This window comes from Saccoglossus kowalevskii, chromosome 18 (assembly GCF_978046115.1).
Source record: "Saccoglossus kowalevskii chromosome 18, keSacKowa6.1, whole genome shotgun sequence".
In the NCBI taxonomy this organism is placed as follows: Eukaryota; Metazoa; Hemichordata; class Enteropneusta; family Harrimaniidae; genus Saccoglossus; species Saccoglossus kowalevskii.
The window spans coordinates 11,714,228-11,737,326 of NC_140658.1; the positions used below are offsets into that span (position 1 = coordinate 11,714,228).

Here is a 23,099-nt window from a genome sequence, read left to right on the forward strand (position 1 = left end):
TATATATTTATAACATCATTACCGTGAAAAAATGTATTTTCATGTTTTATGAGCATGCGCATTATGTCTATAATTACGTCATCAAACGAAGATATTAAACTCGTCTAAAACATCTAGGCACATGTGTACAATTTCCGTAATAGCTTAATATTAATATTCAAACAAATAAATAAATAAACAAAACATTAATCTCACGTTGATAATTGTGTCCACTTTGGTCAACGGTAACGATACTATCTGTACAGTCGCTCTTTGATTGGACTTGTTCATGTCGAGGTATCCCGGCCTTCAATGCGCTCATGTGCGTGCCTGTAAAATGGATCGAGAACTCAAAAACTCGCACAGACGTACAGAATATTTCGCGGCAAACCATGAAATAAATTAAGGTTTTCATATGAAGTAAGTGACGTAAGCATATATTTGCAACACCCTTGAAAATATTTTACCTGACTCATGGTACTGTTGTAATTGTTCAGCCAGTCGTTTTCTTCCAACATTATCCAACATCATTTGTAACAAATCAGTGTTGTTCTCTGTGATTCTGCTTCTGTCGTAGAGGGTCTTAAATAAGTCATGGGGATGTTTTAGTTTCTCCAATTGTCGGTCTGGTATCATTCTAACGCAATAAAGTTTCAGTTCATCGAACACATCTACAAATTAAAATAAAATAAAGTATTACCACAAAATACACTTTGTACTTAGTATAAAATAATATGGTGTAATTGCACTACACATAATCTAGCATGAGAGATTGCTGTTTCATTGTGATTTGTCACTGATCTATCTTCACAACAGATAGTTTTAAGCAGTCGTCGAAGTGCGCGTTCGAAGTTTATGCAAATAAACACTGTATTTTACACGCGTTATATATTTAACATGGGACCCATATACAACAATTGTAAATTAAACAAATCATAACAATATAAATGTATGAAGTAATTCTCGTAAAAAATGCCTCTGATCGTAGGCAATGTCCCAGGGCTGACAGGCATTGCCCTGTGTGTACCATCCCGAGTCTGCACGTAAAAACATATTGACAGTATACCGTTGGAACGTATCTCACATGTAGTCGCCCTGCCAGATATGTCACTGTGGGTAATGTAAGGTTGTGATATTAAAACAATTGATATGTATCCATGAATTTGCCTGCGAATCACGTGTACTTCCATAGCTGTCTGAATTGGGCGTGCTTAACTTTATATCATAGTATTATTATCTACATGTTGGTAACACGTAGCGCCAAGTCTGACATGCCTTGACAACTTGACATCAATTTGTAGCAGCGTACTACAGTTTTAAAAATAAAGTTCCAAAGTATGTATACGTGGTATTGTTAAAACACCGCGTCGTTCAGGTCGGTGTTATCGCCTTTTTAAATAGTTAGACTTTATCTAAATATAAAATAGATCGCATAACAGTGTTGTCACCTTGGAACTGGTTAACACTACGCCTGTATCGTGGTGTTCAACAATGTTTGAAGCATTATACGACTTACTCTATATCGTGACATTCTTGAAGTATTTCATGTGGTTTGTAAATTATTAAGTTAATTGAATTGTGCATACCATCAGTAATGTCCTGTGAAATACGGAGCAGAAGCTCATTAAATGAGTCGGATAACATTCCACCAGTAGCCATTTTGATAGTAGTTGTTCGGTGGAGTTTGACCAGTCGTAAACGTTCACAGCACAAGGTACATAATATATCGTTGTATTTATGATGAGAGGGGGGTATGTGTAATTGAGATGACAGCGTACAGGTAAACATAATATATATTTGCGGGGTTACACGAAATATATCATTGCATATATGTTGAGAGGGGGTGTGTGTAATTGAGATGACAGCATGCAGGTAAACATAATACCGGTATATATTTGATTATATGGTGAAAGATGGGTACACAAAGTATATCATTGCGTTTCCCGCCAGTTCCCATTACAAATTAGCTGGTTTTCAAACATATAACGTGTCCTTGCGCAGTAAACTCTGAGTAGCTCAGACGACAAAACGTATTTATGTCTATTGGGGGGGGGGGGCAAAATAGACTGGCCGATTGACCGTGAAAATCGCGCGATCACGCTATTTTTTTCTTTTTGTAAAACAAATAATTAAATGAATTACTCCTTATGTACGACCAGAATGCCGTAAAACATTGAAGGTATCCCAACATATGGCCTATTCGTATACAGGATATTTATGTAAGATATGGAGAGCGTTTACACTCCAAAATAGTTAAAATTGTATTGATTTGATCCGTGCGTGCAATGCCAATAGGGAAAACAGTTTTCCATTAGTTACGATCACTGATAAAGCAGCAACAAGTGCGTCCGATGATTAACGTAACTGCCAGAATAAAAAAAAAAAAAACAATTCTATTCAAGATCAAAAGTATGAAAGATCGTTTTAACAACACAACAGTAAATTATTTGTCTTTGATAGTTGTTATAGTCTATATGTGAGTTATTCAGTGCAAGCTAATTGTCACTGCCGTTCGTTATATTCTCGTATTTTCAAGGAAATTAGAGCGGTTTACAAACAATATAAAATTGACCCTTGTACGTTGTTTGACATTTGTTTTGTATTTCATTACTAAAACACAGTATTAAAAATCACAAAATTGTTCATGTTAGTTTTTTTTGTTTCAAAACTAACTGGCGTTAAGATGATTCACTAGATAAGCACAGTCATCATGATTGAGACTGGTAAAGAATACTAGTATTGTAAATAAACAGCTTCAAAGAAGAAAAACTTATTATGACCTTGGACTTGTTAAACAAATAGATGTTAGAAAAAAAAAAACGATAACTGACAAGCGGTTGTCTCTATAAATATATATTTTTTAATTAACTTAATTATGCTGCAAATTTCTGTCTTTATTTCAATTGTTCAACTTAGTTTTCTGTTCTATTTCATTTTATTAATTATTACATATGTACTGCAGTTTATTTTGATTCGTCCCTGAAATCAAAATTGGTATTTCCACAACCCTTATGCAAATGAGGTCTGAGAGCAAACAAAGTAGTCCCTTCAGGAGTACAGTTTTTCGGAATAAACAATATTTAGAATTACGATATTTTCCCCTTGGGGTACATGAATATACTTGCCGAGTGAAATGAAATTTGAACAACAGTAATGGTAGTTTTAGGCAGTCACTTATTTTGGCCCAAACTAATTTGCATATCACCCATGCAATAATGTTTTCGGTATTTTGACGGTCGATATGCAAATGAACATGGTATTTCCATTGGCTACCGAACTATTTTTATTTTGTAAACACATTTTCATCTGCTATTTTTATCCGGTTCAAATCGTTCATTAACATTTTTGGCATGTACATCACATAAAATATTCGAGATGCGGTGTATTCTGCTGTGCTGCTTTGCTCGTGAAAGTACGGCCGCAGGATACACCGCATCACTCGTGAAAATAACTTCCGTACGCAACGAAAGTCACGGGGAGGGTGTGGGGTTCTGTCATAGAATACGTTTTATTGGACCAGAGTTCATAGCACCAAGAGCCAAATGATTTCCATGACTTTTCCAGACCTTTTCCCAAACTTTCGTGCATCCCCCCCCCAAGACATTTTGACCCTAAATTCAGGCCAACATCATCATAAAAGTTCTGAAGATATGGTAGTTCCCTGGAGAAAACGGGCCTTTCTAAAATGAATTAATAACTAGGAAAACACACTTTTCAAAGACTTTTTCATTTTTCCTGTAATTTAAAGACAACTCAAAGACTTTCCAGACCCCAAAATATCCAAAGACTTTCAAAGGACTTTTCCAACGCTATGGACCCTGTGGACATAACTCCTCCGAGCTATCCTCCTCACAAATACAAATGATTGAAATTTCAGGGTCAAAGTTTACATTCTAGATGTAAATGTTCAGGCTCCAATCTATATGAACAAATATGCTTGATCACCAGATGATGATACTTCCATACGTGATAAGTCCTTAAATATAGGTAAACTTTTCCAGGAAGTAAAATAGATTTAGGCCAATAATTTCCAGAAATAACGTAATTTTCACCAAAAACTTTCTTGTTCATCTCAGAAATGACATCATTTTTACCAAAATATGCAGAGTTTGTTCATCTTATTTCAGACCAAAATGTCCGTAGAACAGGGTGTATTTAGGCGAGAGAAATTGTCAATTTGCTTGGAGTATTCAAAATCTGTTCATGTTTGAGGAATGATGACACATAGCTGAGATAAGGACGCACATTTATTTGCATACATAGACTAGGCCCACAAATAGGTCTCGAATTCATTCATCTCACATGACACTCTCAAAACACAATTTTGGAATAAGTTGGTACATGAACCAGAAATACCAAATACATTCCTAAATCACAGATAAAAAGAAGAGTTTTAAGTCTGTATTATATGTAATATACTTTTTAACTAGTATATTCATATAGTATTTATTCATAATATGATTCATGTTGCTCCATAGAAAAATATAAATACAAGTAAATCTTCACCTTAACAGATCACTCACTCTTTTTAGTAAGGAATCAAATGCTGGAAAGTTAAGTAGGAATATGTATGATATAGGCTATACACTGTAAAGTAGGTGCTGTCTGTTTTCTCGTAAAAAAGAAACCTGCCTCTACCCTGAGAAACACTAAAAGTGAACTGATTATACTGGTTATATATATACAACTATTTAACCAAATCATGAAGACAGAACTGCAATGTGTAATGTCGAGTCAGCAACAGTGTCAATAGTTCAATTATGTTTTATATATAAATATTATATTTACTGTGGAATACTGTATTTTCGCTGGAATTAATTTTCGCTGAATAGGCTTTTTGGGCGTTTTGCTTGGAATTTATTTTCACTGATTTTTGATGAGTTTAATGTGAAATATAGGAAAAAAGTATATTCGCTGGATTTTATTTTCACGGAATCATCCCTTCAGCGAAAATAAATTCCAAGCGAAAATAAAGTATTCTACAGTACATAAATAGCTGTTGACTGATAATTTGGCAAACAATTGGCAAAAACAACAAATTTAACATTTTTTTTTCATAGAAAAAGCTTATCATAAAAACATAACCAAATTGAAAATAACTTAATCAATTACTGTGGAATACTTTATTTTCGCTGGAATTAATTTTCGCTGAAAAGGCTTTTTGGGCGTTTTGTATGGAATTTATTTTCACTGATTTTTGATGAGTTTAATGTGAAATATAGGAAAAAAAGTATATTCGCTGGATTTTATTTTCACGGAATCATCCCTTCAGCGAAAATAGCGAAAATAAATTCCAAGCGAAAATAAAGTATTCTACAGTAATTAAGCAGCTTGGCCTAAACAGGTAAAATAATGAAGTACAATAGAAATAAGACAATGGCTAAAGTGCTATATATCTGGCAAAGACAGATACAATATGTTTACAATAAATTATACAATGGCTAAAAGGTTACAATATGGTTACAAATATTGAGAATTTCAATTAAAGTTATGACAAATATGGTTACCAAGACTACAATATACAGTTTTTGTACAAAATTCACATAAGATGGTGGACGTGTCTATGGTTGAAAAGAGTTATATAAACTGGGTTTAAATTAATACTTTCATGTTTTAATATACTTCACTAGGTTCCTTTAGTTTGAATTTAGCAATTCAATTTACCGTACTAAAAAAATTGATACTGAATATTGAAAGGGGTTAGGCGTCATTGTTGTAGTACCATCATATCATAGGTTTGACAACATAGTAATAATTTAATATTTATAAATTATATAATTAAAGGTGATCCATGTATGCAGAGAAGCGGAAGTAAACTGATTACCAAATTGGTGGAGAAGAGAAGGCAAATACTGAATGTGTAGTTTTATTGATAAGCACTATCAACATAAAAAACATCCAGAGGTCATAAAAACCATGTCATTGGTGAGATAAACATCCCATAATCATCATCAGGAATGCCAATGAGAACAAACTTCAAGGAAAGTAAATTCAAATTTGTGTTAATATGTACAACTGTACAAACTATTATATTTACAAATTTAAAACAAAGTTCTTAGTTTATCTGATTTACAAATTTAGCACCCACAATATAGAAGATTTTCGTCATAAATTCTGATTATCCAATCACACCTGCTGATTCGTTGAAATAAAACAAGCATGTTTTCTAAAACTGAAATAGAATCATCTGTATATTAAACATAATTGGGAATATGATGATATACCAATAAATACAGAAAAGGGAATACTTTAATACAAAAAATATCAAAATAATCTTCATGAAAAGTACTTTTAATTTTTTTTTTATTTGGCAAATTATAAATTAAAATGTGAGAAACATTTCAGTAGTGCTGTGCACCTCTGAACTATTTACAGTGTAAACCTGTTGGACGATCTCCACAAACTATATGTATAATTTCTTTTGGACGGGTGTGACTTTTGATAGCTTATGAACCATTCAGCCGGGTTTACAACATTATAAAGTTATTTACAAATTATTTAAAATAAACAGATGTAAATATTCTACGCTGATTTTTCAATGTGTTTCGTTTTAGTTTTTCTTTTACCACCTTTTTTCTCGGTGTCTGAGGTCGTTCTTGGAGTCTCATCATCATCTAGTAGATTTTCTCTGGAGCCTCGTCTTTTGGGTTTAGGTTTCCTAGGAGTTTCACCATCAGTTGTTGTGTCGCCGGTGGCAGCAAGTTGCTTAGTGGTTACCCTTTTCTTCTTTCGTCTTGCTCTATTGAAACAATAATAATGATATTAACATGATACAGGTAGATATTATTAATTGATATTAATTGGTCTGAATATTTTTTGATATATAACGTTTTTACCACACTCTCCAGTTTAATTCAAGATACAATGAACAGTGTTCAAGTAGTGGATAATTTGAAATCAGAAAAAAATTGGAGTGGTTGTGTGCGTTTGTAGTGTCAACATTATGACGCCTTTCATTTAAAGCCGGCGTGTCGTCACCTGCGCATGCGTCAGATGGCCATAGCGTGTCATTGTTTACAAACAAGCGCCTAACCATAAGCTTTTGCATTTTCAGCATGTGTTGTTATCATCGCTTGGGACTCGATTCCCGCGTGTGCGCAGGTGACGACCCTCCCACTTTAACTTTACACCTACTAAGTGACCTACCAAGTCTAGAAAATAAAAAAAAAGACAATACTTACGGTACAGTAGGTATGTCCATCTCACTGACTGTGTCTTCGGGCCCTGAGAGTATTTTCAGCTCACCAGTAGCCGTCACTACAGCTGACATCTATCAAGTCGGATACAGAATACAGTAAAAATTACAGTATACATGGTAACACAAGTTATAGGAGGTTATTGTAAAGTATGCTCGAAAGACCGTACAGTGGAAGTATCGACCAAAACGCATAGACCTAATCACTTGGTTTATTTATCCTAGAACTGGAGAAGATGGCGAGAATTAGTGGAATTTTAGTTTTCAAACATGTCTGTCATTTTGAAAATATCAAATAATTGTTTCATATTTAGAATTTTACATTTCCTAATAAGGGACCCATGCAATAGAAGAAAATTGAGGCACTTTGTAACATTAACACAGTGACCGATTTTCTAATAGAAACCTATAACTATGATAAACTAGGCACTTTTAAAACATAGCCTGTGAAATTACAATAATCACAGTTACGTAAATTTCAAAGCAGTTTTCCCGAGAGTTTTTGACCATTGTTTTCAACAGTTGTGGTTGTCTGGATGTAAAAATTCATGGATGTTCATTCCCAAAAATTGATATATCACAAGCAATCAACATATGGGGCTTATCAACACGCAGCAATAATACAAATCTAAAGAGTATACTTTAAAAGCATTCATTTTCACACATATTTTAATTTCACCATTTCATATTTTAGCATATTTACTGTATTTAAACACATCATTTCGTGATTGTATTTTTCCATTTGTTTTGGATCTCTGTGAAGGCTTTCAGTCAGTGATTGTTAAATTCACGAATTTGCCAATAAAAACAACCATAATTTTACATTCTCAGGTGAATTTAATAATTCAGCAAATTTTACTCATTATTGAAATTTAAATCCAGTAAAAAATTAATACATCCACAGTACTAGTACATTCAAGGTAGTTGACGCTGAACCTCGAAATTGTACTTCAGACACATGTGTGCCAAGCAACAATTTTACTACTTACATTTGATTTATTTTTGGCTTTAGTTCTTTTCTTTGGTTTTGGTGTTTCATCCAACAAATCATCACTTTCTGATGGACCAGTACCGTACATACTGGGTTTCTCGTTGACGTCACCACCATCGAGGACGTCCTCTATATCCTGCATTTCCATGGTTTCTAAAAAGATTAGACAAGAGTAAAATTTAATTTAATTTAATGTCATATTTCTATTTTTGTGTCATTACTATAATTAAGACTTAACCCTTTTTCTGTCAAAATGTTTCTTTGTTACTTTTGAACCAGAGAGTAACAGTTTCACATATAAAGGTCTATTTTGTAAATGACAAAATATATTGACTTTGGAGGTCAGAGGTCGATAGTAAAAAACTTAATACTGGTTATACTTAATAAATAACCATTGTAATTATTATTACTGTAAAACTGATTTGACACTGCAAAATATACAAATACATTTTTTTATTAAAATTGAAAAATAAATAAATAAATGATTTAAAGATAGTGTCACATAATGAATGATTCTGACTGGGGTCCATCCAAAGTGTTTAGATATAAAATATCAAAGCAATTGGGCCTATCATTTTCAAGAAAAGGTCGAAAATAGTATTTCTATTAAAATTAATAAAAATATTCATTAAAATGAGGGACAAAAACAAGTTTTGGGATTCTCTTGCTCCTTACGAGCCATTTGCGTCTATTTCAGTTCTGTAATTATATCAGTTACAGCTACTAGTATATTAGTATTACTTTTACAACAGTGAGTGCATACAGTTCTCAATCCTACCACCAGGGGGCAGTAGACACTTACCCTGAGGTGTTACATAGTTTGCAGGGAAGTATCCTTGCTGACCATTCTTTACCAATTCACCCAGCCACCAGTTTTCATTGTCTTGATGTAACACTGTTATCACATCACCTCTCAATAGATTCAGCTCATCCGATCTGGCTTGATTATAGTCATACAGTGAAACTACACGTCTGTGTTTAATGTCCTTCAGTGGTGACAAGGGTGCATTGAAACTGAAGGAAGCTTTCCCACCAGGACCCTGCAGTAAAGCATGATGATTGGTTACACTATTTATTGGGCATCTAGAAACTGAGTTACTCATTGTACAGAAGGGACAATCCAGAAAATGAGGACAGATTATGCAAAATATTATTATATATTTGGTGATTGGATGACTGAGCTCTGGAATGGATTGAAAACGACGCATGTTATTAAAGGCTGATAGTTGTGTCACGATGCCTAATGTTTAATATGAATTCTAAGAAACATATAACACATGTAAAATACATGATTGTTTGTTCTAAATTTGCTGTGCAATGAACTTCACTTTAGTAGAACTGAATTAAAGACTCACAGTCATGTGATCGAAGTATTTTATACAGGTTGTATAAGTGGGCATGGAACCCATGTTGAATACAACACAAAACGAAAACTATAGCGATTTAACCACACATTGGCCACCATTGACACACACTATTGAGGACACAAAGCATGACTGAGGATTACAAATCTTACTGATGGGTCAAAGTTCATTGGTGTTCTGTGACTAATTCATTTATTGGTATCTAATAATGGTACAGTTATCCAGAACAACGTTTAATCTTTGCGAATCCACATTCATTCAAACTTGGAAATGATTAAAACATATTCAACATAAACTTACACCTCACAGAATGCAGCTTTAAACTTCACATACATTCAGCAATTCATTTTAGAATTTCATGGAAACAATACATGGATCCATATTGAGCATGGTGCAATGACAAGGAGGCATCAAGATACAAAAATGTCATGTGATGTTTTACTTACTGCCGTGAGTGCTACGTTAGGTCCTTTCCTCGCCAATGAATGGCCAGCCCATCCTCCAGTACCCATCATACCACCTAATGATAATGCATGAAATAGAGATATAACACTCAAAATAATACACCGGAATGGTTATGAGCTAGCAATAATTTGATATTGTATAAAATGAAAAATAAATTGTTTGATTCTAATTTTCTGGGACACTGAGCATCCACACCAGACCAGACACACTTAAAATGTACAACACATGAAAGTAACATCTTCACTAATCAAAGTCCATTTAGTTGGCCATCATCTCAACACTACACTTTGGCAGACTCAGTTCAGTGAGAGTGTTTTAACCTTTTCACCACCAGTTCCTTCTTTTCATCACAAATTCACAAAATAGTTCCGTTAATAGTCTGCACTTTCCTTCAGAAGATTGGAACAAAAATAGCCACATTTTTGATTTTGTCAGTTGGTCCCAAAATTGGGGTTTCTCTTTGACAATTTGCTGTTTTTGCCATAGGCTATGTGCATCCAATCAGATCTTTGTATTTTAGATGATCTTTTGGTAGAATTACATACAGGTTTAATAAGGAGTATATTATGTTTATGTAAAGTTCTTGAAACAATGAAAGCAGTATGACTTGAGGGTACAAACAAGAAAATCAAACAATAGAAGAAAAACACATGAATTAGGCGTAAAATGGAAAAACATTTAAATTTAAATGCACTCCAGTATTCTAACTTACAAAACAAACAAAAAAACCGGAAAGTAAGTTACAGTACTTGACCTACAAGTCACCTAAAAAGAAATCAAATTACAAAAACAAACAAACCTGATGTATAAGCTCCCATACCAAGACTTGCATGCGGTGACATCATCGACAGCCCACCGACCTGTAACAGCAATACAATGACGGTTACATTGAGAAATCAGGTTGCAGAAGATGTATAACATTGTGAAGACACATAGAAATGAAACCTGGTTTTGCATAATCTTTGCATATTTATTCTTCAAAAACAATCAATGTCAAATTTGTACCATTGATAGAACTGAATGAAAATCTGAACAGTACATTGGCAGAAAGAATGGCCAAGGAACTCTTTTATTTTATTTTTTTCATTTAGCCACCCTATCTCATTTATTGTACATGCAATAATCATGTAACTATGACAATGTGCACTCTGTATATTCTGAAAGCTTAGATATATAGAAGACCATATATATTTTGAAACATCAGGTACTCAGTGTTGCATTATAAAAAATTTCTGTGAGCAAACATGAAAAACAAAAAGTTCAATAACCATTTTGCTCTGCACATTAGTGTGTTTCCGCTCCCAGGTCATTTGCAAAAGACAAGGCCTAACAATGAGATAAGTTTTGATCAATCACGATCTACAAGATTTTTACATCTCACAAACAATGTTAAAATCATCTGTTCTTGTCTATATACATGCATAAGCTTTCAGAAAATACATGCATTGCCATATGGTAGGCACATGTTGAGAAACGAAAACACTGATTCAATTCAAGATATATCAAGTTAAATGATTTACAAGGTAGTAATATTACGTTTATAGAAATCACATGAAAACTAAGTTCTGATAATGGAGGAGTTTCAACAGAGTATTCCCAATACTACGGTAATATGCAAATATGAATTGACAACAATAGATGATAATATATGATGTTGGCAACTACAGTAGAATACTGGAAACCATTTAGACATTACACCACTGCACGGTAAGACACACTATAGGAAAATGAGCATGTACTTCATTATGACATGCCACAACGTACGCATATATACACCTTTAAAGTAAAATAAATACACCGACAGATGTACAGCAAACCCAGGCATTATTGAATACAAGTACATGACAGAATAACATGCATAGACCAGAGACAGAAACAGACGCTATCAATAGAAACATAAATAAGACTGAGGAAAGAAGCAAGAAGCAAGGCAGACGTAGTATTCTTATGAGGATAGAAGTACTGTATTTGCTCTTTTAGAAGTGCTTTTCCAGTAGAAGCATACATAGATCCAAACAATGCTTTGATTGTATGCTGAGTCATTAAAATATTTCAATCATTGACACACATGTGCCAATTTATAGAATCACATACGCTAATAGGGCAAATACTGTATGATTGTCATCAAAACAGGTGAAATACACAACACTGTAATGATGAATTACACTTTTATTATGCGAGAAGAAAAAACCATATGTACACCGTACACTGATTATAGCAATACCTGATGGGGAGTTCTTGGTGTAGGCATATCCTGAGCATATTTCTGTAATTATTATTAGGTTGCACAAGAAAAGCAATGGGCAAGTTAAAATGGAGGTTGCAATGACCTTCACCCTTCAAAATTGTCACCCATCACCCCTATGTGTATTAGTTTCAACCACACAATAAAGCCAGCACATACATGCATATAAAATCACACCACATGCATAGAATTATCAGAGAAGATTGCATTACAGGAAAAATTATGCAACATGAAAAATTAATATGCATAAATTATGTGAATTTCATGGTACCCACAATGTAGTTTTTCAAACAAAACAATTGTTGGTACATGTATCTTATAGAATATTGTAGGTTTTTTTTGTTTGTTTTTTGTGCCAGGCGACAATTTCGGACATTAAGTATCACTGTTGTCTCTCCTGACTTTTTTTTGTATGTGCAAATTGCAAGTGCTAGTGACGACACATAGTGCATTTTGCCACAGAAGTCATATTCATGTTTGGGACTACATGACAGGGCTGTGTGGCCATCTCTCTGTCAAATGGCAATTTGTAATGTTCAATAATGATCATTCTAGCTCAATATTACAAGAAAGTAAAAATAAAAAAGAAATTTGCAACAGATGCAGCAGTTGCCCCTTAAGTGCAGGGTGCAATGATGTTAGCATACAGTATGAAGACAGTGTTGAATGAAATGTATGTAAAAGGAAAGTTGGGATACGCTTGGTTTTCCATTACTGTAAAAATGACTAATTTTCACTGGGTTTAAATTTCCCTGATTTACCATTTCAGGCATATTCAGTGGGTTTTAAATTCACGGTTTTATTATTTAGATAATGTGTTCCATGCTAAATTTTACATAATTACTGGGTTTTAATTTAGCGCATTTTCCAGTCAGCGAAAAAAGCAAAATTAAAACCCAGTGAATAATTAACCCTTTTACAGTACTACAAGAACACACAAACTATGTACTTATTTTTATTTTGATATCAGAATTATCAAATCAAGAGGTGCAACAATATTCTATTAATGTTGATGATTTGCTTCTAATTCACCAATATCATTGAAAGCGATTTTCACCAGTAGACTTTGGTCTTGAACAACTTTTCAAGTTCAAGTTTAGGAAAAACAGCTTTAATCATTCTATTACGCAAATTTTCCTGAACATGTGCCAGTGCATTGTGGGTAACCAAGGAATGCCAAATACAGATGTGATGTAATCATTTTTAGTGCAGTGCATTGTGGGTGCTCCATAAGTCTTCTCAGTGCAAATATGTGGTTGTACAGTGTTGTGAGAAATGAAACAACGTGCATATTATTCATTAATTGCCATCCTATGGATGTTCTGATTGGTTGACAGAATATTAACGATACAGAAATCAGAAAAATTCAGAATACTGAATGAAATAAGTGATTTTGAAATAGAATTGTCCAACACTGTACAGGATAATATGATTATAATACATATGTATTTGTTTTATTATTAAAAGTATAATCACTTTCATAAATGTATATATCAACAAAATACTGTCAAGTAACAAGTGACATCAGCTGTGATGTTTTTTTCAATTCTGCCATTGCTAGCTCATAGTTTCTAATGGACAACCACTTTTAGTTTTAATGATAACAAGAGAAATACTGCGGAATACTTTATTTTCGCTGGAATTAATTTTCGCTGAAAAGGCTTTATGGGCGTTTTTGATTGGAATTTATTTTAACTGATTTTTGATGAGTTTAATGTGAAATATAGGAAAAAAAGTATATTCGCTGGATTTTATTTTCACGGAATCATCCCTTTAGCGAAAATATCGAAAATAAATTCCAAGCGAAAATAAAGTATTCTACAGTATCTGTTTTTTTTTTTCTGAAAGATGGCATGCACATATTGTTTCATTTCCTAATACCAGTAAAACCCATTACTCTTTTACAGGGATAAGTTTGTGTGAAATACCTTGAGTTTAGATTCTGGTCTCCTATTATCGTGACCCTAAGGAGTGAGTGTGTAATATTTACAATGAAAAGAGAGAATACAATCATTCATCATTAGTATGACAATAATTTTCTGTTCACTGCAAGATCCTGCATTTTATGTAAAATTGAACACAAAAACTGGATAAATAAAAGTCATAGCATCATAGTGACAGCAAAACAACGTGTGAGATGTAACAAGTATTTAGGGTCATTTCCACACTTAAAGAGCGGTGGTTGTCGCAAAGTGCGTGTTCGAATTTCCTGTAAATAAACAATGTATTTTACAAGCGTTGTATACGTCGCTATGAGTTCCATATCGAACAGGACGCAGCGCGACGACTGCCGCCCTTTAATAATGTGCTACTTGTTGTATATACACGTTTATGATGGTTAAATTTTGATGATGTGAGGGTATCTCAAAGCAACATCCCCCTTTTCAAAGATTAACATTTTGTCATTGAACAATAAAACTCAAAAACAAATCATTTGATTTTTGCAGCAGACATTCGGTCCACGCTTTTCACACAATATGCAAGATCGCGCAATGAACGTAAAACTACTTAATATCATATTCCCATTTCACCATGTGTCAATACTGTTCTCAATTTTGTGGTGATACCAAAAGGGCAGCATGGCAGTTTTCAGATTACCTACTTAAATAATTTTATGCGCAAATTTTTATCAATTGAATAGTTAGAATTTATTAATCTCTTCCAGTCAAACCAGAATTATCCTCTTAACTTCCGCAGACTGTTCAATAATTGAGTATTTTTGGATAATCATCAATTTGGTGGAGGTGTTACAGTACATTGTGGATATAATCTGTTTTAAGTAGTGTTCCACTGATAGGAATACTATACGGTATTGATATAAATAATATTGGCATAAAGGGAATACTGAATACATTAAAATATACATATCACAGAGTTTGATATTATCACTCGACATGCACATGTTATTATCACTCGACATGCACATGTTAGTATCACATAACATGCACATGTTAGTATAACATAACATGCACATGTTAGTATCACATAACATGCACATGTTATTATCACATAACATGCACATGTTAGTACCACATAACATGCACATGTTAGTATCACATAACATGCACATGTTAGTATCACACATAACATGCACATGTTAGTATCCATAACATGCACATGTTAGTATCGCATAACATGCACATGTTAGTATCACATAACATGCACATGTTAGTATCACATAACATGCACATGTTAGTGTCACATGACAATACGATGGGGATGATGAGTCTGAAGCCATAGTCACATAACTGTGAGAATCACCTGTCTGTGCATATAATCTCCTCTATGAAATGACAACACACTAGCCTTCCAACAGGAACAGGAACAGGAATGAATACCTACAAGTCACCACAAGCAACTAAATTCTGCAGATCATCAGGCATTGAGAGAGCTGTCCACAAAGCCATAAAGTGAAGAGAATCTGAACACAGAGTATATTGAATCCACAATATCAACCACAAGATCCTGCTCATCACAAACTAAATGCCAACCATGAAATACACATCTAAAATTCTACTAAATATAAAGATGAAATGGTAAAACTCACAGGTATCGGTGTCTGCCATGTCCTGTCAAAGGTAGACCCCCATGTACTATTCATAGTAGTATCTGCATACGCACCACCCATACCAGGAGTCGCGTAATTATCACTCATTCTCCCTGATGTCATCTATGAGAATACAACGAGAAATAATCAGTATATATAAAAACATTACAATACTCAATCACACACAGTCTGAGCATTAATTAATCTCTTACTTGATTAGAAGTGCATAAAATAGAAACAAACTTAAACTTGCATCAATAAAATATACGACTTATTTTGATTATAAATGACACCTATGTATTTTACACAAGAATCCCAATAATGGAGCAAATATGATGACAATTTGGTACGCGGCTTCTTTTTTTTATCAACATAGCAACTTAAATTTGTAATGTATCTCTTAATCTAAAAGATGAACATGATTATTTTTGCTTCTTATTTACTGTAAAGTACTTTATTTTAGCTGGAATTAATTTATTGTAAAAGTTGAATGTAAAATATAGGAAAAACGGTATATTCGCTGATTTTATTTTCACTGAATCATTCCTTCCGAAAATTAATTCCAAGCAAGAATATAGTATTTTTAAAACTAAATGGACGGTAACTTATAACCGTATTTTCTCTATTAGAAGCGCTTGTTTACTGTTTTGGTTGCAGTGGAACTACAGAAAACTGTCATCTGTTCCATTGTAAATTAATTCAGAACAACATGTGCTTCTAATAGAGCCAATCAGTGTATGGGATTACAGTGAGAATTATACATGTCACATATACCTATGTTAGATGGTTAGTAACTATGAAGTCAGATGACATAAAGTCTGAATTTACTGAGACTAATCTTGAATTATTATAATTATAGCACCTATATATTGAAGGAAATGATACGTTGATTAGTACATATACAATAGACGATAAATATTATTAATGGATAATGCTGTATTTGATTACGCTTCACTGTGGATGATGATATTACAAGGATTAATTTCTCATATTGAGTATATTTCAGTTCAGTATATTTTTTGGTGGATTTTAAGAAATAGAAAGCAACAGTAGTTTTATATATTGTGTTGTGATTCCCATATGTGAATCAAATACAAGATACAGGTCAATTTTAATTACAATGTATCAATGTATAATACAGATTGATACATTTTATTCTCATACTGTTGTTACAATGTACTTGAGATGTATTTACACTGCAGTCATTTGACAGAGTATTTAAAAGCATTGTACCCCAAAGATAAGCAGAATCTAATGAAAAAAATCAGTGAAAATATATGTGTTTTTTTTTAACAGGAAGTTTATTAAACATCACATCTTTTGTATCATGTGTAGTGTTTCGTACCAAAATGGATGACATTGATTGATTGCATTTTCAAAATCACTTCAGGTCAAGCCATAGCAATGTTAATGTTTTACTAGTAATTCTTACTTTTATCTTTGTGTGATGCAAAATTACCACGACTGGCCTATTCCGTGGTGGTAATTATTGCTATTAAATTTTTTTGAAATCTGAGTATGAAAAATTTCAAAAGAAGGGACGATGAATAGCAAATAATGCTAACTATTTGGCATGAAAAGCCTACATGAAAACTTGTTGCTTTAACTTGAATAGAATATTATTTTATGTCAGAACCAGAGATTTTACAAATTCACTCTAAAAAAATTATCATATAGAAAATAAAATTGGCATAACTGGGAAAGTCTACAAAGCACTTTCAGTACCAAATTTCTCCCACCGAAAATACTGATCCAAATTGTCAAAAAATTAAAACGAAAGCTTGCAATATCAGTTTTATTTCAGTCCAGGATCATTGTTAAAAATCCACATTTTATTGTGATTGTGGTAATCCTACAAAATATTACAGTAATTTACTATATGATAGTCATAGTTTGGATTTACCACTGAGAGATGCATAGATTTTCTCTCACTGATGTTTTCATCATTTCCATCCAATCAAAGTTAACCTTATAAACCACATTAAACCCATGCTATAGAGCTGTATTCAAGACACCCAATGATTTGATTAATGTAAAGAATTAAAATTAGATAAAAAGTTAAGAATAAGTAACCCAGCAATTCACTGCAACATAAAGACAAATACAGGAGAAATGTATTACGTGCAGCTTCACTTGTTCAAAGATGAACACACAAATTTTGTTAGTGTCAAGTCTCTATAGTCACCACTAGAGGGCAGTACGGTACTGGTTCTGACAACACTGAACACCATGGTCCAATCACATTTACATAAATAAACATGTGAACTTTGACTTTTCCATTACAATCATCAATTTTGTTCACATTGATCAGTTTCTGAAATTTGGGAAAAGTATCAGTCCGGTCTAAAAATGACACAGTACTAAAAACAAATTATTAATTTCGCTGATAAATTATGAGAAAGCATTAATAAGTCAATCCCAGGCGATTTCCCGTTCATTTTGAGATCGTGCTGAATGGCTGGAATGAACATCATAAAAGTCAAATGATTTCTATATTGAATTGTCAATCTTCCAGCGTGAAAAATTGCATAGAGATATCGTTACTTCATGCAAATAACACCAAAATACTTTCTCGTTAGTTGAACCTCATGCAATGTTTTTATGCCACTTTGATACTATGTTTTTTTTGTGTCCGTTTTTTATATTCCATTTCAGGCATAACTTTGGATCACGCAGTGAACGGAAAATGGTCTATTATGCTGTTCAGGGTGTTCAGTGTCATCCATTAAGATATAACAAGAATTTGTTCGTTAACATAAATATAATTATTGAATTGTATTGCCACCTCTTGTTGATTCCGTTCTCGTACTTCGCCAAGCAACCTGCTAAAAGCCTGCAAGTTCCAATCAAAGCAATGGGTGAAGGCAAGGATAACACAATAGGCAATGACAATGGATAAAACAATAGGTAATGGACAATTGGAAAAAAAAAACAATAGGTATAACAGGGATGAAACTGACACAGCTTGGATGCTAAATAGTACGATTGCAGCAGGTTTTTAGCTTTACACTGCATAAAAACAAAAGAATTATAAGATACAAGAGGGCATCACACTAAAGATGGTCAACACACGACTGGATATCTTAAGCAGTTTAAAACCCTTACTAACAAAAGCAATTACAAGTCAATGACAAATCAAAGACTAGTCTGGCTAGGAGTTACAATGAAAAAAGGCTATATTAAGTATAGCAGCATGCTTTTAATGCAGTGCCCTCTAGCACCAAAAGGTAGAGCTAAAAACAAAAGAGTTTCAAGTCACCCTAAGAGGACACCATAATGGAAAACCACAAGAAGAACAGCAGATAATAAAAAAAATCTAAATCTGAGGATATGATACTCACGTTAACTGACGCTAATTTCTTAGATACTTGGTCCATTCGTCTGGCTTGTTGGGCGTTCACAGCTTCTTCTATCCTGTCCTTAGTAGCCAAGACAGCTTGTAAATCGGATAAGCCAGTACTTTGTAATGTACTGGTGCCATCTTTGGATTTATCAATCTCTTTCAGTTCACGGATACCCAGATCAATCTGGGCAACTACAAGATGAACATAACACACGGTAACCTATTTTATTCTTAATTTCTTATGTCATAATATCTCAGCTACAAAAATACACTACCACAATAAATTATATAATAATAATATATACATTTCTAATTTATTGAACACAACAGAGTTTTACAAGGTCACTGTGTTTCCCCTATCTGAAAGTCCACAGCGCATCGATAATACATTTCCAATTACTGAGAAATAATCCATATTTAATAGTAGTATTTCATGTTGAGTGATTGATAATTATAATCCTGGTGCATACTTCACAGAGGCTGCAGGGACATATGTCTAGATGCCCCACCCTGATAGCCTTGGGACCATAGGAAATTTTGAAACTTTGACAATACAATTTCAATGAGTCAAAATCAATTTAAATAAATCAATATAATTACGTACAAGCCTTGTATATAATATTGTTTATTTCACATATTGAATGGATTTTAATCTAGCCCAACCAACGAAATAAGCTAAAAAAAATAAAATATTATGTTCTTACCTTTTGCATCGTAATTATAGATTTGTACCGGATGATTTTCACCAAAAGAACAGAACGCTATCATGTGATCAAATGGATGGTAAGCGACGTCAGACACAGGATTCGTATATCCCAAATCAGAATAGATAGCGACTTGATCGCCTGAAATGACAATTCAGTAGATATTGAGGGAATCAGGAAGAAAACACCGACAGTTTGGCACTTCTCAGGAAGTCAAATGATACAGAAAGTGGATGATGATACTGAATGAAATAAGTGTACTATATTCTCTCTATAAGTAGCATACATTTACGAAAAATGAGTGGTGTGTCAACATGCGAAGCCAAAATAAGTCATATTTTAATGAACAATTCTACAAAATAAATGAAATTTTAGTTAACCTGAAATTTTATTGGAAAGGCACTTCTTATAGAGCACATACTGTATTTACAAGTTCTTGAAAGACATTGGATTTTTCTTTTTCTTGTTTTTTTATAGGTGGACATTTATAGACTCTGTTTCTCTTCAAATATCCAATCAAAGCCCATGTTACAAACTACATTGCACAAAATATGTCTGATTTGTATCTCACTCGATTAATATGATTGGTTCTCATATTGTTGTTTCGAGCGAAGTTTTAGTTATTTGTAAAATAGAGTAGAGTAGAGGAGGATAGTATAAAATGTCCATTATCTAAGTATCTGTATTACAATACAGTGAGTGTCAGTTACCTGTATCGGTATTCCATACATATGCCTGGTAGTCTTCACTCCCGGAGAAGACAAACGTACCACATGCTGACAGCGAACTTTTTAGTTGTTCACGAAAATTCAAAGCACCAAGATATCTCTGCATAATTGTATATCTGTAAAAATATTTCAAGAGATTGTATGTAACATGATATCGATTTTTAATTAGTGTGAATTTAACTTCCCGAAAATTTCAACTACATTCTTAAAGCGAGGGAGTCATCACCTGTGCATGCGTCAGATGGTTATAGCGTGTCATTGTTTACAAACAAGCGTCTACCATTGAGCCTTTGCGTTTTTAGCGTGTGTTGTTATCGTCGCTTGGGACTCAATTTCTGTGTTTGCGCAGGTGACAACCCACTCGCTTAAAATGACAGACATGCCAATATAAATCATATTTAAATAACCCAGTTTACAATAGATGTAATTTTTGGTTTACATGCATCTGTTCGAAATGAAACAAAATGATACAGGGAATCAAATTATATGGATAATGATAAATACAAACAGGAAAATACAAAATAATTGCAGGACTATCAGAGACCAAAGAGTTTGGAAGATGGATATACTGTTAAATATATAGGTTACACCATTATTGGAGATGAGAACAGAAAGGTCAAACTCACATCCTGAGGTCAATCATTCGAATGTTGTTATCTCTTCCGTGTACCAGCAGTCGAGTACCGCCGGGATGTAGCTTGATACTGTTGATGGTCACACCTTCCATTTCTTTTTCTGCAATCGTCTTTTCTATCGACCATTTATTTTTCGCAGCTGATGATAAAAAAACAGAAAAGTTGTAGAAAACTGGGGATCATAGTGACACTAATGTGACCTTGCCAATTTTATCAAAATGACTCTTTCTCCCTCAAGGTGAAACCATGTAGGTATATCATGCTGTGCCATGCTGTGTGGCGCGTATCGCGTGGACGGGTTTCACGTTCTCTGCACGTAATAAGCTCGGTTATTAAGCATCCTTTTTTGGGGATGCCCGGTGGCCGAGGGGAAGACGTGTAGTGGCGTGAAGCTAGGCGATTAGGTGCCGTACGCGAGCACTGGTTCGAGTCACGCACGCAGTACGTATTTACTATAATTAGACATAGTCTTTACCTTGCCGTTTATTCGGTGTTATTTGCTTACTTTACTTCCTATGTCGACAGCAACTATGAGTTTAAAAATTATTTCTCAGTACTTATTCACTGTTAAAATGCTGTACCATTACTTTCACCATCCTACTACAGCCAGATCTGAAGGCCTTTGCCGCATTCTGGCCATGCTGTGTGGCGCGTATCGCGTGGACGGGTTTCACGTTCTCTGCACGTAATAAGCTCGGTTATTAAGCATCCTTTTTTGGGGATGCCCGGTGGCCGAGGGGAAGACGTGTAGTGGCGTGAAGCTAGGCGATTAGGTGCCGTACGCGAGCGCTGGTTCGAGTCACGCACGCAGTACGTATTTACTATAATTAGACATAGTCTTTACCTTGCCGTTTATTCGGTGTTATTTGCTTACTTTACTTCCTATGTCGACAGCAACTATGAGTTTAAAAATTATTTCTCAGTACTTATTCACTGTTAAAATGCTGTACCATTACTTTCACCATCCTACTACAGCCAGATCTGAAGGCCTTTGCCGCATTCTGGCCATGCTGTGTGGCGCGTATCGCGTGGACGGGTTTCACGTTCTCTGCACGTAATAAGCTCGGTTATTAAGCATCCTTTTTTGGGAATGCCCGGTGGCCGAGGGGAAGACGTGTAGTGGCGTGAAGCTAGGCGATTAGGTGCCGTACGCGAGCGCTGGTTCGAGTCACGCACGCAGTACGTATTTACTATAATTAGACATAGTCTTTACCTTGCCGTTTATTCGGTGTTATTTGCTTACTTTACTTCCTATGTCGACAGCAACTATGAGTTTAGGTATATCAAAGTGCATTAACTTTTTCACCACCAGATTTTCTCACCCAAATTTTTCTGAACTTTTTTCAAATTTTTCGTCAATATTTCTGGAAATGAACCCTAATTTTGAAGCCAACAGACTGAATTTGAGTTAATTTTCAGTTTTCACTCAAAAAAATTGGCTGTTTTTGTCTCAAACTTCTGAAGGAAAGTGCAGACTATAGCACAATTTGTAAATTTGTGATGAAAAGAGGGAACTGGTGGTGAAAAGCTTAAAGAGTCAGGATTTTCTGGAGAAAACTCTCACAATAGGCAAGAACCACATGGTATGCAGAGATCGTAATAATTTACATCCTTACCAGCGCTACGTTGCCTGAGATGCATTGATGCATTCCATACAATAATAGAACCAACGCTGTCAGCAGAGTATAACTTATCACCTTCGTGACTAAAACACAGACAATTGATGTAACCTTTGTGGCCGATCAACTCGTGAAGAAGCTGTAAAGCAAATACAAAGTTCGTGGTTAAATGAGACGCAAGAACTCAAATATACTCAAAGAGTATCTGACAATTGACCACTGTGCAGCTAGCAGTACAGTATACAAAACATTATCACTTTGGGCACCATAATATTTCCCCACCA

The 23,099-nt window shown here is 34.2% G+C and overlaps 1 protein-coding gene across 4 annotated transcripts in view; it reads right to left on the reverse strand.

The window, feature by feature from the left end:
• Positions 1–4,370: 4,370 nt before the first annotated feature.
• Positions 4,371–23,099, reverse strand: part of LOC100369545 (jouberin-like) — a 33,673-nt gene continuing 14,944 nt past the window's right edge. The window contains exons 17-31 of one of the 4 annotated variants that reach the window (XM_085493221.1): positions 22,813–22,954; positions 21,188–21,335; positions 20,544–20,677; positions 19,834–19,974; positions 19,128–19,321; positions 18,572–18,619; positions 15,787–15,909; positions 14,168–14,203; positions 12,219–12,260; positions 10,794–10,854; positions 9,976–10,049; positions 8,968–9,205; positions 8,164–8,318; positions 7,161–7,249; positions 4,371–6,718 (exon numbers count right to left, since the gene is read on the reverse strand). In XM_085493221.1, coding sequence (XP_085349347.1) covers positions 6,502–6,718; positions 7,161–7,249; positions 8,164–8,318; positions 8,968–9,205; positions 9,976–10,049; positions 10,794–10,854; positions 12,219–12,260; positions 14,168–14,203; positions 15,787–15,909; positions 18,572–18,619; positions 19,128–19,321; positions 19,834–19,974; positions 20,544–20,677; positions 21,188–21,335; positions 22,813–22,954 — 1,842 coding nt within the window. In that variant the 3' untranslated portion in view covers positions 4,371–6,501. The remainder of the gene's footprint in view (positions 6,719–7,160; positions 7,250–8,163; positions 8,319–8,967; positions 9,206–9,975; positions 10,050–10,793; positions 10,855–12,218; positions 12,261–14,167; positions 14,204–15,786; positions 15,910–18,571; positions 18,620–19,127; positions 19,322–19,833; positions 19,975–20,543; positions 20,678–21,187; positions 21,336–22,812; positions 22,955–23,099) is intronic. The other 3 variants (XM_085493223.1, XM_085493222.1, XM_085493224.1) reach the window with 3 other exon arrangements.